This window comes from Curcuma longa, chromosome 11 (assembly GCF_044706935.1).
Source record: "Curcuma longa cultivar G26 ecotype Majalengka, Jawa Barat chromosome 11, ITB_CL_G26_1.1, whole genome shotgun sequence".
Taxonomy (NCBI): domain Eukaryota; kingdom Viridiplantae; phylum Streptophyta; class Magnoliopsida; order Zingiberales; family Zingiberaceae; genus Curcuma; species Curcuma longa.
In genome coordinates, this window is record NC_133871.1 from 16,157,885 (window position 1) to 16,171,832 (window position 13,948).

Consider the following 13,948-nt stretch of genomic DNA (forward strand, 5'->3'; position numbering starts at 1 on the left):
GATGGTTGTTTTTCGTTTGCTTTAATTTAGGACAGAAAATCTTCTCTAGCCAGCCTCTCTCCCTAGTTAGGGGTGAGTATTCGATTAAAATTGGATTGAATCAAATCGAATTAAGAAAAAATTGAATAAATCAAATTTTTTTTCAAACTAATTGAACTGATCGAATTTTTCAATAAAAACTAAACAAATCAAACCGATATTTTAAACGATAATTCGGTTTTTGACCAAATTAACCGAATTTTTTAAAATATTATAAAAATTTTACTAATGAATTAGGAGTTTAAAATTTTATTTACTTAAAATTTATAAATTATTTTTCTAATTTAATTGATTTGGTTTATTCAGTTTTTCTGAATAAGAAATTTTAAAATCGAAACTGAACCGAATTAATTGATTTAAAAAAAAATAATTAAAATTCTGAAATAAATAAATTAAATTTTTAATTCGGATTTATTCAGTTTAATTGAATTTTTATTCATCTCTATCCCTAGCTACTTTCTAAACTCTCTCTCTAACAAAAATTTTGGAAATTAAAGGTGACGCCATATATCAGATCTCACCTCTGATGACATCATAAAACACATCTCATCAATCAGAGATTCTTGAGTCTCTTTGGCAAATGATCCCTGAAATTAATTAATTCATGAAAAAGGCAAATATATAAATATTCTTAATTACAACAAAGATAATGAAAAACTACTATACCTTATGTCTATCCAACATAAAATGCTAGCTAGCTCGAGTTAATAAGTTTTAAGTCTATGAATCTCCTTCATCACAACATTAATTTCACTGTGTATATATATATACAATTAAATTGGTAGTAGAACTTTAGGACACACAGCAGTAAAGTAAAGAGATCGATGTGCACCAGTAGCACTTTACTTTAGGACGTATATAGTTTTTAATAGTACAATTGAGCATGTGGCATAGGACACATCCCATAATATCGTCGTGTGTGTGTGATTGCCCACCAAAAGCCTACTATAAAGCTTTGAAATTAAAGCTAGCTAAACCTTGAAACTAAAGCTATGTGAGACGACATCATATATACTAAAAACATTTTGATAAACTAGATAATTCATTTCCATTAAATACTATTAATTCTAAATAAAAAATTATACTAGTTGGTGCAATAATAATAAAAAGATATATTTGGATATGCATAAATAAGAAATATTAAAATGTCAAATGGTCACTTAACCATTTATTTCAGTAGCATTAAGTTACTTGAAGGAGGTCAACAAAATAAATATAAGATTACTTGACAAAATAATTCATTATATTTACAAAGATATAATTTCTATTTTATATTCATTAATAACCATAATAATTTTTAATATAAAATATTTTGAAAGAAAGTAAATAAATTTACAATCGAGAAAAATTAAGTTGTGGAAAATTTTTAATTAGATTAGGAAGTCTGAGAAAAGGTTGGCTGATAGAGGAAATTATAAAAGGTCATTGTTTCTCCATCAACTTTGATCTTTCCTTTTTTGTTGTTTTTTTCAAGTGCCTTCCGAGTGTGGTCTGTGGTTTGCTTGCTTCGGGGATTTCGCCCGCCGTCACCTCCGGAAGGTGACCTCTACTCCTCTCCCGCCCGCTCTCGCACCTTTCCTTGCCTCCCATTGCGTCTCTCTTCCTCTCTCCCCGCTCAGCCTAGCTTCTCCTCTCCGAATCCCGATCCCCGGCGCAGTAGAACACCCAGGTATATGTCCGCCGAGACCAACAAGCAACTCGCTCCCTTCTGCTCCCGATTCGCTCGCACTTTTTCTCCCTCTTTCCCCTTTTCCACCTCTTGGTTAGTGCTCGGTTTGGGCTATCTAATGCCGATCGGTGGTCAGTGCCAGGCTTGAATGAATATGCTTCCTTGTGTGTACACTTTTGTTACCGTTTTCTCTCGGTGTTCGCTTTTCTTTATCGTTTCTCCGTTTTGTTTCTGGCACCGGATGTTGGTAGGTTTAGGCTTACTGTTATATTGTTTTTTTTTCTGCCGTATTCATCGAGCAGCCGCTTGTTGGGTAGGGTTTTAGCCTTGGAGGGATGAGCATTGTTTTGTTTCGGAAATTTGTGGAGATTTTATTTGAGATGACTAGGGTTTCATTTTGGATTTTGGAATTATCCACAATGCTCCAGATAGCCATTGTTTCGAGATCGGAAATGAAATATTGAGATTTTAGCAAAAGGCAATTTCTTTTATTATTCATCGGGAACTATGTCCTGTTAGTATTTATTTTTGCTTGTTCAGTTCATATGCTAACAATGTATAATTACATTGTTTCGTTACATTCTATCAGCTTTCTTTTCCATTACTAAATGCAATTTTCCAGGGCCTTGTGTTTTTTTGCTTCTTCTCATTTGCTGTCTTTATAATCTGCATGTTCGTGATTTTGGTTTCCCATGACAGACAGAAGCAATTTGCACAGTGATTTTTAGGTGGTAGAGGGAATGTCTCGGCCAGCCTCCCTCCCCCCTCGATGCCCCTTATTGAGTAGGGGTGTACCTCGCCGAGCGTTGGACTCTAGATCCCATACCACACAGAAAGATGATAACTTATGTGCACAAGAGCCTATTTTTCCTTCTCATGAATCACCTTTAGATGAACAGCCAATATGGCTCAATGATCTCTTAGCTGGCCAAGAAACTAGTACAAGAGGAGGGATGTCTCTGCGGAGATCCTCAAGTGATCCAGTAGGACTGTTGGATGTAGCTAAAAGTTTCCACGGGTCCATATATCCAGTCATTGAAGAAGATGCTCTGTCAGATGGCTTCCTCCATGACTCCTTGGAGTCGGAGGGATCCTGTGAAGTTGGTTGTGGGTTTGAGGCTGGTAACTGTGTCTATGGACCAAATTCCCCAAGGCAGAAGGGGAAATTAACTGACTCTGAGAGCTCAATGATAGCCTCTCTGCTGGAAAATGCTCCTAGCAACCCACTAAAATACTTGACTGTGGATTCTTCAAGCACAGCTGTTTTGAATGAGTCACATGGAAAAGGAGATTATACTCCTCCAATGAATCCTGAGGCTGAGAAGATAACTAGAAGGTAATTAAATTTCTTTTTAGTTTAAACTTTGTAGGTACCTGTCTTCATCCATGCTTAATGCTTATGCATGCATTCTGTTTAGTTTATATTAATTGTAATTAGTTGCATAGTTTATTTTCTACTATGGGCATAATTCTTATTTCCTATGTCTGTCCACCATGCTACACCATATATATTAGGATCTAGGATTTGATTCCCATGTTTAGACCTGAACATCTTTCAGTACAGACGGGGGTAATTTTTAAGTTTATGCATTTTGGCATGTATCAAAATCAATTCTTTTTAGCTTTTCATGCAAAGTTCACTAGCCTTGCTCCAGAAACTTATGACTGAAGTTTGCTTTTATATTGTCATTCTAACTTGTAGGTTTACTTTATTGTTTTCCTCCTCAGCGACATATTGCTATCAGATCATTGTTGGATATTGCTATATGCCATAAATAATTATTTTTGGAGGTTTTAACATCTTTGAAAATTCTAGCATTCTCATTTGCTATGTCTCACTATAGAATTTGAACCACAGTGAGGTAATATTTTCTCTCTTTCAATGTCACTTTTTTTCTGCTTCGTAGGAGTTTGATTTTCAGCTTGAGAAACTGCAAATATGGTAATTTTGTTAATTAAAGAGGTTGACCATGAAGATAATATTTTTCTTTGTATTTGAAAAGAATTCATTTCTACCAACTGCCAACCAACTACTTTAATGCATTGATGGTAACAAGTTAATGCTCTTCATTGTTCTTGTAATATTTATATCTTAAACTTTTTAACTGGAAACTTAAATATCACAAATCTCTCTGTCACCGTTTGCTTTTGGAGCTGCATAGTCTTCATAATTGAAGTTGTGCTAATTTGTTTTGCGTCTTGGTAGAATTTTAGCTTTTTTGCAAAAAAATAAAATGTTTTTTTTACATGTTTAAACTTGTTCCTAGTATCTGGATATTAGTGGCAGTTAATCATCTAGCTATTCAATTCCTTCTTCTGCAATGAGAATCAATTGCGTCTACCCTTCATATCAGATGCTTATGTTATCTGCTGCTCTTTTGTAGTATTTAAAAGAACCCCATTCTCATTCTCTTACATGCTCTAGATTTACATCAGAATCTCTTATAATTTCAGTGAAGCAGTGATGCTTCCTATGATAATTGGGTCAAGATTTTGACTAGAGTCCATAAACAACCAAATACTGGTCTGGTGCTCATCTTGGTGATTTGTTGGACCACTACAGATCTCATACCCTACAATCCATACTGAGAATGAAACTAAAAAAGAAACAAATCCTTTTTTACTGCTTTATCAGACAAAACTGCTTGTATCATATGGTTTTGATTGATATTATAAACCCAACTGAAATCTATGTTGAGGCATTATTTAAAGATTAAGTGTGATGAACTAGATTCCCAGTCTGGTGATCCATATCTAGGTACAATTTCATTCATAAATTATGATATATTGCAGACACTTAAGTTTCATCTAAATTTAACTTGAGTTTGGGGAGGACTAGTATATCTTGTATGCATCTGAATTTTTTTGGGGTCAATGTAAGTACCTATAGACCTTCCAGTTGTCAAAGAAACAATGTTTGGTTTCTAGTCTATGGGCATGTGCTGCTTCAAAAGTAAGATATTATCATTATTTGGTTAATCTATAAGTATCCTTTTGTGAGCTGGCAGTGAGTTTCTTTTCAGTCTATGAAGTAAACATTGTTTGAAGTAAGTAACATCTAGCCACGCTAGCAAGGTTGATATTTTTGTTATTGGAGATAGAATTATCATGTACTGATCTGGTACATGTCATTCTAGAAGACTATTTTTTTTTTTGTTCATGCAGTATTTTTCTATAGGCTCTGTATTCTGCTTATTAATAGTCACACGTGAATGAAATGTTTGACACTAGAATCATGTTTCAAAACTGGCATTGTAATCTCCAGTCATATAACTTAGAGCTATCTGTCTGCGTGTGAATTAGAGCTATGTCCTAAACAATAATTTAACCTTATCTGTGTCTGTCTGAATTTTCTGCATGTGAATGCTAGACTTAGAATGATAGTAAAGCTATGTTGCTTTCGGAAATTCATAATGAATTTAAATTTATGCATATGCCTATCTCTAGTGTGATCATTGCACTAGTATTCTTTTAGCCATTACCAAATTTAAAGCGCGGCTTTGTTGTTCAACTGCTATATATTTGTTATCCTACCACCGACATTCTTTCCTAAATTTCCTGTTCTTTCATCTGGGTGTTTCTGCAGGCACTCAGGTCAACGATCTAGGGTGCGTAAACTTCAATATATTGCTGAACTTGAGAGGAACATTGATGTGCTTCAGGTAATCACGTCAGTGTGGTAATATACTTCCTTGATGGAATTTGGACTCTGTGTTTGACCACTGCAAAACTTCTGTAGACTCTGGGAGCAGATTTCGCATCTAGAGTTGCTTCTCTGTTTCAGTACCGCCTTGATTTATCTGTAGAAAACAAGAAACTTAGGCAGCAGATTGCTAGTCTTCGGCAAGAGAAACTCATCAAGGAAGGTATGTCAATAATTACTGCCTTCCTCGTCTCATTTGGTTGATTATTTAGGCATCGTTACAAATACAAAACATGTTGTCCTGGAATTGAAGATTTGAACAAATCTTCAACTGTGATCGACTAAATTCACAGCAAGTGAAATGAAAAATCTAAGTAGGGTTTGTTGTCTTTGATATAAATTAATGAAATTTTGTTCCTTATAATCGACCATATTGCATTGTAAATACCTATTGAACTCAAGTTGTATTTTCTTTTGTCAGTGAAAAGAAAAAGGATTAGGAGAAACCTTATCAGCAATCTTCTGTACAATTCCCTTGTCTGATTCAATTAGCCTTCCAAATTTTTACAGGTCTCCATCGATCCCTGAAGAATGAAGCGGAGAGGCTGAGAATGACTTGTGGACGGCATAGGAGAGCTGCATCGTGTTTCGAGGTCCCGTCTGCAGTGGATTCAGCATCAGTTAATTGGCAAATGCTGGACTTTGGAGACATGAGTCTTGGTGGGAGTCAATCTTCTCTGAAGCACAGTTTTGGATGATGAAGAGAGTAGATTGTGTTCTTCCTTTTGGGATGAAGACTTGGAAGCACAACTTCCTTTAGGACTTCATAAACAAAGTACCCTCTTAAAATATATTCTCAAAATTTAAAGGTTTTGAAAATCAAATATCAAATGAGATGCTTTGGTAGTTTTTTTTTTTTTGGTAAAATTAATCTCAAATTAGTTTTCAATTTGCTCACCGATTAATCTCACTTTTTCATCGTGCTAATCCCTCTGCAACCAAGGATGCGGGTGCCTTTGTTTTTCTCATAAACTATTTACACTTTCTTATTTCCTTAATAACTGGTGACGCCTGTAGTTTTTTTTTTTTTTCATTTAAATTTTTGCTGTCAACAATTGCCTCTTTAAAACCTCTTTTTAAGTGTTCTCTCTCATTCGCCGAGTATCATGTCTCCTGAATTTTTACTATATAATATCACATATAGGTTCACGAATAGTTTATTGATCTAGATGGCTTTACACTCTTCGAGGTGGATCCGCCATGATCTATAGCATGGCCTTACACTCGTACGTGAAGCAGTAGAGCAAAACAAACACCTTCCATTCTAATAGATTCACATACAGTTCGTTGTTGATGTTAATTGCATCAATGGAAAAGTGGAATGGGTCCACTACAAGGAATGTTCTTATTCAAAATCAGTCAATATTGTTTTTTGTAAAAAAAAAAATTCTTTTCAAATTTATGGATCTCTCTGTCACTAGATTTATTCAGGCCTGAGAGCGAGGGGCCCGCAACCGTCGCTCTAAGTCAAGGGAGTCGTGGGGCCGAACTCCACGGGCCCACTTCGTCACGTGACTTATCTGCCGCAGTAGGAACTAGGAAGGGGGAGTCCACTCCCCCCTCACCTCATGCTTTCACCCGCTCCCCTTCGAATCCGGCGGCGTTAGTTTCTCATTTTCCACGTGTCGCCTCCACGTGTCGCCTCCACGCCACTCTCCTGAGCCCACAATCTCACCACTCGTCACTCAAATCTCTTCGCCTTCGCCGTCCACGTACTCTCGATCTGAATCCTACGGTGCAGATTCGTCTGCTCGCTCGTGATCCTCCTCCCCCCATCCTCGTTTAATTTGTTTATCTATCGGACAGGTCGTTCTCTCGAATTACGTCGCTGCCCCTCCCTGGGCCCCTTCTGCCACTGTATTTATCCTCACGCCGCGCTCCCTCACTTCCTGTCTCTTGCGATGGCGGAGTTCTCACCCGAGTTGGAAGACGGCGAGCGGTGGCTGCCGGCCAACATCCTCAAAGACGTCGGCGCGCGACACCCATACGACTTCACCTGCCCCGCCCCGTCCGGCGGCCGCGAATGCTTCCCCCGCCTCGCCTACTTCCACGTCCTCGCTCGCGAGCTCGCCTCTCTCGGCCTCTTCTACCACCCCGCCGTTTCATCGCCGTCACTCTTTTCTCCATCGCCGCATTACGTTGTCCGCTTCCCGCGTCCCCTATTTCTCTCTCCCTCTGCTCGTTTCCTCATCGCTTACCTCAAACTTTGCCTCGCATCGCAGGTGTTCGGATTTCCGCTGGTTGGATCGGTGAACAATGCCGTCAGGTTCTGCGCGGTTCGAGACGGGTTCATGGCCGCAAGCATCGACAGCGGGGGCGGCACATCCGGTAGCCTTCGATCGGTTCAAGCGCCGGTGGGTTCCGACCGGTTTCCTTCTCCGTTTCAAAGACATTGTTTGGCCTTCTGTCAAGATCCGGACCAATTGCAGATGCCATTGGGAGCCAGCAAGGCCGGGATCATGCATCGTCCGGCCCCAGCAGTTCGCGACCACTTCGCTTCCAGTCCAATAGCCGGTCCGGCGAGGGAGAGCGCCGGCACAGGCGTGTTCATTCCGCGGGTCAAAGTAGAGAAGATTAACGCAACCCAAGGTAGTAAAAGAAGGCTGAAACAAAAACTCTCTCTCTCTCTCTAACTTTTTGATACACCTGGTAAACTTATAAAGTTTCAAATTTTTACCGTGCATCTTCCTGTTCTTAACTTTGAATTTTACTCAAACCTAAATAGCTTGCAATTCAAATCATCATCTCCGTCTGACCTTCTGTTTGGTTTTTTTAAATGGCTCCGGAGGATATTGGTCGCATTACTCGAGATTCTTTCTTAATGACCGAAGCACTCTTTTGATCTCCAGATGTGACAGGGTGCAGAGAACAAAGCGAGAAGAAGCAGGGGACAAGGAATGGACGAGAGAAGGAGCGAGCTAAACGCCTCCGGCCTCCCGTAGAGCATGGTCTGCCTCAGGATTGGACCTATTGATACGATGACCACTCTACCTCTCTCTCTCCACTGTGAACTGGCACAGTGGCAAAGCTACTGATAGCTTACCTGTTTTGTCTTCTTGCTGTCACAAAACAGTAATATTGGAGAGGGAGGAGAGTTCCTAATATTGCTTTGAAGATTTAGTAGGATTTCAGATGAGCTTGACTTTTTTTTTTCCTTCTTGCTTTGTAAATATGGACGGAGAATAATTAAAGGCTGCTGCTGCGTCTTATCGTAATTAAGGGAATTAATTGCCTCATTTGATGCCTTTCTTAGTTTGTCTGATTTCTTTGTCAGCCTGAGCTTGTGTCCTGTTCATGGCTCATCGTCTCAGCGGGTTGCAGGAGGGTGCAGAACTTGTGTTTGGGGTTCCTTGCTTTGCAGGTATTGGTGTTCAGAGTGAATATCAGGTATGGAAAGAGAAGAACGGTACCATATTGAGACATGGGAAAGGGATGGGGATGTTTGGAGGAGAGAAGATTTGAAAGGAAGTATTTGTTGGCGTGGGGTGGCTTTACTGAGCGGGCCAAATGTGGGAGGTGTTACTGTACCAGTTATTATGGCATGGGGGTGAATGCCTTTTGCATTTGCATGCACTGGTACAGAGAGCCCTGCGCAGGATAGGAATGCGTTTATTGAATGGCTTGCACTTCTCGGTGTCTCTCGCTTTAAAAGTTAGAAACGTCTGTTGTCTTTTACTAGTCTGCAAGGAATTGCCTTTTTTTGTCAAGTAAAGTAAAGTAGAGCAGCTATCCAATTGCTTATTAAATGACTTAGAAAACTACAGCAGCAAGTAACATATACGTTTCTTTTTTTAAATTTTCTATTTTCTAAAGTTAAAACTAGAAATCCCCTTTCATCATACCAATCTCGTTGATATGGAATTTTGCTCAAAAATGTGTCCAAGAGTTTAAAATTATTAAGATGCCCTCAGATATATCATTCTTAAATTACTTATGCAAACACATAAATACATCATATGGTAACGTTTTAGACTCCGTGAGATATTTAAAAAGAAGGCGTGTATAAACCAAAGGGGGTAAAATGAAAAATTCCCTTCAATTATGAGCTGACATCAATTCGATTCTTTGGCTCTGAGTTTAAGCCTTAGCATGTTAATGCTAATGTTCTGCTACTTTCCAGGAGTCATCGTTCTTCTGCTTTTGGTGCTTTTGATGGAATCTGTCGAAGTATTGGAAATGATCAGCCATTTCAACTTGAAATCACTCACTCGCGTCTTCGTCTCCATCTCCATCTCCATCTCCATCTCCACCTTGATTACAGAGCCACCGCATAAAAGGAAAGATAAAATCTTGAACGAAAACAATTTGTGCATGTATTTGACCAAAGGATAAAACAACGGGAGTAGAACAAACTGTTGAAACTTTGCTTGCAGTAGAATTACGAGGGGCAAAACTTCCAACGTTTATCAAGAATCCTACTGATTAGGATAAAGAGCCACATGCAAAAAATGCACGGTAAATCAAATCTTTGAGACTACAGAATTACTTGGTGCGACTGTAACAATCCAATTGTCCCTAAACAGCTGCGAAATATTCCTTGCTAAGTTTAGGATCAGGCTTCATTGATTTCTCTCCAGGCTTCCATCCTGCAGGGCAAACCTCGTCTGGGTTCTCTTGAACATATTGCAATGCCTGCAGGGCAGAAATAGCATGATCGATGAGCCGGATGCAGAGATTTGTGAGATCTAGACGATCAAAACTAGAAAAAGCGTCCTAAAGTAACCTTGAATAATATTTTCAGCATTGTCAGAATTATAGGAAACAATGCCACTTTGTCAGTATAATGAAGTGTAGATCGACTGCAATAGCTAGTTTGAGATTGCAAGTGCTTTGATCAAGCATTACCTGAAGAGTTCTCAAGGTTTCATCGACACTACGACCAATGGCAAGGTTATTGATGGTAGCATGCTGAATCACTCCTTCCTTGTCAATGATGAATAATCCACGCAATGCAATACCCTAGCAAAACATATATAAAAGAATTTCCAGGCAAAGTTCAGATCAACACGATGCGATACATTCTGATTAAGGATCAGCATAATACTAATGATAATTATATGATTTGACCTGCTAAATCAACTAAAGTAATTAACGAGTTGATTAGGCATAGAAAGACAGGCACGATCTACCTGATCTGGGATAAGAACTCCAAAGGACTTGGAAATTGATTTAGTGATGTCAGCTACCAGTGGGTATTTCAAATCTCCAAGACCACCCGACTTCCTATCTGTTTGAACCCATGCCAGATGGGAGAACTGGAAAGGAAAATATAACATAAGATTAAATACAAATTTAACCTAATTCACATAATCACTGCAGAAGCAAACTCATTGCTTCTTTTTTCCTTCCTTTGTTCTGTCATTGAAATCTCATCTTGGAAACAATATTTCAGAACAAGCAATGTAGAATTTAAGAGCCAAGTAACCCAAGAAACAAAAACAAGCAGAACTAAGAAACCAGTTCTGACTGCCGCAAGGAAAGAAAGCCTGTCGAAATTAGACAACGTGACATCCATGCTGAGACAAATCATTTGCAATTTGCACATAAGTGGTTCACAAAAGTGATTGGCACAGAAGGAGGATAGTCTTTGGGAAGTCTCAGGTATGAGTATGCATACTATGAGCTATGGAATTCTACTATGGTAAAGGGCATAGCTAATTGCTAATAACAATACTGAGTCAAGGGAAAAAAAAGCGGAGACTGGAGATCATAGAAAGGTTCACCTATGGTATGTCATAACCAGGAAATTTTAGTTGCCTAACATTTTAAGGTATGTTGGACAAAGTATTGCACGTAACAAAAATATTGAGAACTTAAAAGCCAAAATTTAAATAGAGGTCTTTCTTCAGAGTCAATGAACAACCATATAGAAGCCATCCCAGCATGCTGATAGAGTTAAGTTAGGTTGGGGAAAACAGAAACTAGAATCAAGAAGCATGAATGGAATAAATATTCATAGATAATTAAGATATTAGACGTACCGATTACGAATAACAACTTACCACACTGTCAACTGACACACCTATGACTTCAGTGTTTATCTTTTCAAATTCTGAGTAGCGGTCGCTGAAAGCAGTGATTTCTGTTGCATCAGAAAGAAATTCAGTCCCATTGATCCTGTTACAATGTAAAATGTCGACTCAGAAATAACTTTGAACTTACCTGTAGGGCAGACAAATGTGAAGTCCAGTGGGTAGAAAAACAGAATCACATACTTCTTCCCAATATAATCAGAAAGTTTGACCTGCGAAAGGAGTCTATGAGAAGACCAACCGTCGTCATATAATGCAAAAACAGATACTTGATGACAGATATACTCAAATAGATACCAAAGACTACAGATAAACATGAAATGATGAGAGACGAGTTTATTGTAATGGGTGCTTCAAGTGTAATCCTCAAAGCTCATCACTCAAAGTCAGTTTTTGTGAATTAAATAGAATATTCTTATTTGGAAAGCCTTGGGAGTAAAATTGTTTAATTGAAAGGAAGAGAAGAGAGAAACATATTTTATTTTCATTCTCGTCTATTCTTCTTGCGTACTTAGATGGAAATTTAAGGAAAGAAATAATAATAATCACTTGTTTGTATTTATTAGATGCTTAAACTTTATTTCTATCTATCTCTGCCCAATTTGAGTGGAAATAAAATAAAGGAAAAATACATATTCAAATTCCTTCTCTATTTCTTTCTAAGTAAATAAGAGAATTAACAATTTTATTTCTTTTCTTTCTTGCTTCCATCAAGTGAACAGTAGAAGAGTAAGATTGCTCCATGGGACAACTTATTTGCTAGCTGTAAGAAGCTGCCAACATTGACCCTCTCTAAACCTGCACTGGCAGGATCCTCGTGCACTGCGAAACTAGAGACATGTCCATGTTTATACTATGATTTTAGAGAAAAAAAAGGAAAACCACCTTTCCTATATTCAACTAAATTTCATGCTTATTTTGTCATGTTAAGTGCCTATGTTTATTGGATATTCTCAGCTTTGCTTTATGATGCATGTCATTTGGTACTTCTAAACTTGAACCGAAGAATGCCTCCTCAGATTATATGGCCTACTTTCTTTGACCAGACCACATTAACTTGGTTGTGCGTGTTTAAAGCTGTACTCTGTCATGGAACTCTTTCTCTTACATTCTTATCCTTTTCCCACTCTAATGCAAGATGATGAACATGTATGCGCAGATAACAGAATAAGCAAAACCATGCAAGACTCACGACTTTTTGGTGATTTAATTCTTAGGAATCATTATTTCCAGAATAGATATTTTAGATTTTTCATGAAATTAGACAGAACAGATCTAGGCTTTGTATTGCTCTATGAAGATCCAGCTTATAATCTGGATACCGTTGGTATTGTTTTCAGTCTAGACTCTAGATCTTCAAATAAATGATTAGAGAAAAGGATTATTATATTAAATGAAATCCTACATCTCAACAACATGGATATTACAAATAATAAAACTTAATGTACAGCTAAATGACAGAATAAAAGCGGATTAACCATCCACAAATAGTTAGTAGACTTCAGTATTGTCGCTTTTTATTTGATTCTGTAACAAATTTGGGGCATATTATGGTATGAGATGGATGTATTATCCAAATGATTATGAACAAACACAATAGAACCAAGCATTCGGACTTCGGAGTTTGCGACAAAAATGCCACAATTGGGATCAGTAAATTCTAGTAGCTTTGGATTCTCTAATTTATAAGACTGCAACAACATTCATCAGTTGCTACTTCCTGGGACTACCGACGAGATAACTGAAAATCGAACCTACATTAATGAACTCCTGATCGAAAACCGCTTCGGCCTCAAAGTCCGGTGCTTTATTCCCAACTAGCGGCTGGTAGCTCTGCAGAACATCAATTTCATTGTTAATCACAAGATAGATGCCCAAACAATTCGACGAAAAAGCATCTGAAAGAGGAAGATGTATAAAAATGGAAGGTACTTAGGTAGAAGTACGCAATGCCCAATATACACACACAAATTGTCTATTGCCTAGAAACTTCATTTTTTAAATCGACAAGAACGACCAACATCACAAGGTATACGATTACCCCAGCCGAGGCCTTGACAACGAAGCTTCTTGGGGTAGATCTTGGGGCGGAGAACGTCCGGGCAGGACAAGGTTGGAAGCTCCGCCTTCGACCGTGGAAGCCCTTCGGAATTGCTTGTACTCTCGCTGAAGAACCAGATGCAGGCGCCAAGAAGGCCATCGGTGCTGTGGGCTTCGACGCGACGACGGAAGGAACGGTGCAAGCCATGGCGGCGGCGCACACACGCTGTCTCGCTCCCTTGCTTCGCTCCTGTGAAAGCAGATGAAGGATAAGAGGCAATCCCAAATCGGTTCGGTTCATTTTATAGTGGGAACCGGATCCAATGGATCTAAGCTTGGAAACTCGTCATTGTTCATCAATCATCAAGCACGAAAACGAATCTCAAAGTAGACCAACAACGCATAATCGAAATTACAGAGGAGAATTCATCGAGATCGTCCATTACTGGCTGTGCGGTGAGATGA

At 38.5% G+C, this 13,948-nt stretch overlaps 3 protein-coding genes across 3 annotated transcripts; 2 read left to right on the forward strand and 1 right to left on the reverse strand.

Annotated features, from left to right (window-relative positions):
• Window positions 1-1,663: 1,663 nt before the first annotated feature.
• On the forward strand, window positions 1,664-6,186 carry LOC141842444 (basic leucine zipper 2-like). The gene is made up of 5 exons (XM_074730648.1): window positions 1,664-1,708; window positions 2,408-3,044; window positions 5,295-5,370; window positions 5,448-5,574; window positions 5,922-6,186. The coding sequence occupies exons 2-5, from the start codon at window positions 2,449-2,451 to the stop codon at window positions 6,107-6,109; spliced, it is 987 nt and encodes a 328-aa protein (XP_074586749.1). The 5' UTR covers window positions 1,664-1,708; window positions 2,408-2,448; the 3' UTR covers window positions 6,110-6,186.
• Window positions 6,187-7,312: 1,126 nt separating this feature from the next.
• LOC141837918 (uncharacterized) lies at window positions 7,313-8,385 on the forward strand. The gene is made up of 3 exons (XM_074725281.1): window positions 7,313-7,552; window positions 7,634-8,000; window positions 8,261-8,385. Exons 1-3 carry the CDS (start codon window positions 7,313-7,315, stop codon window positions 8,383-8,385), a joined length of 732 nt encoding a protein of 243 aa, XP_074581382.1.
• A 1,369-nt stretch (window positions 8,386-9,754) lies between these two features.
• On the reverse strand, window positions 9,755-13,746 carry LOC141840270 (2-Cys peroxiredoxin BAS1, chloroplastic). Its single transcript, XM_074728206.1, has 7 exons — window positions 13,485-13,746; window positions 13,202-13,276; window positions 11,574-11,655; window positions 11,414-11,493; window positions 10,541-10,666; window positions 10,257-10,370; window positions 9,755-10,043 (listed from the first exon to the last, which is right to left on the reverse strand). The coding sequence occupies exons 1-7, from the start codon at window positions 13,689-13,691 to the stop codon at window positions 9,927-9,929; spliced, it is 801 nt and encodes a 266-aa protein (XP_074584307.1). The 5' UTR covers window positions 13,692-13,746; the 3' UTR covers window positions 9,755-9,926.
• Between the last annotated feature and the right edge of the window lie 202 nt (window positions 13,747-13,948).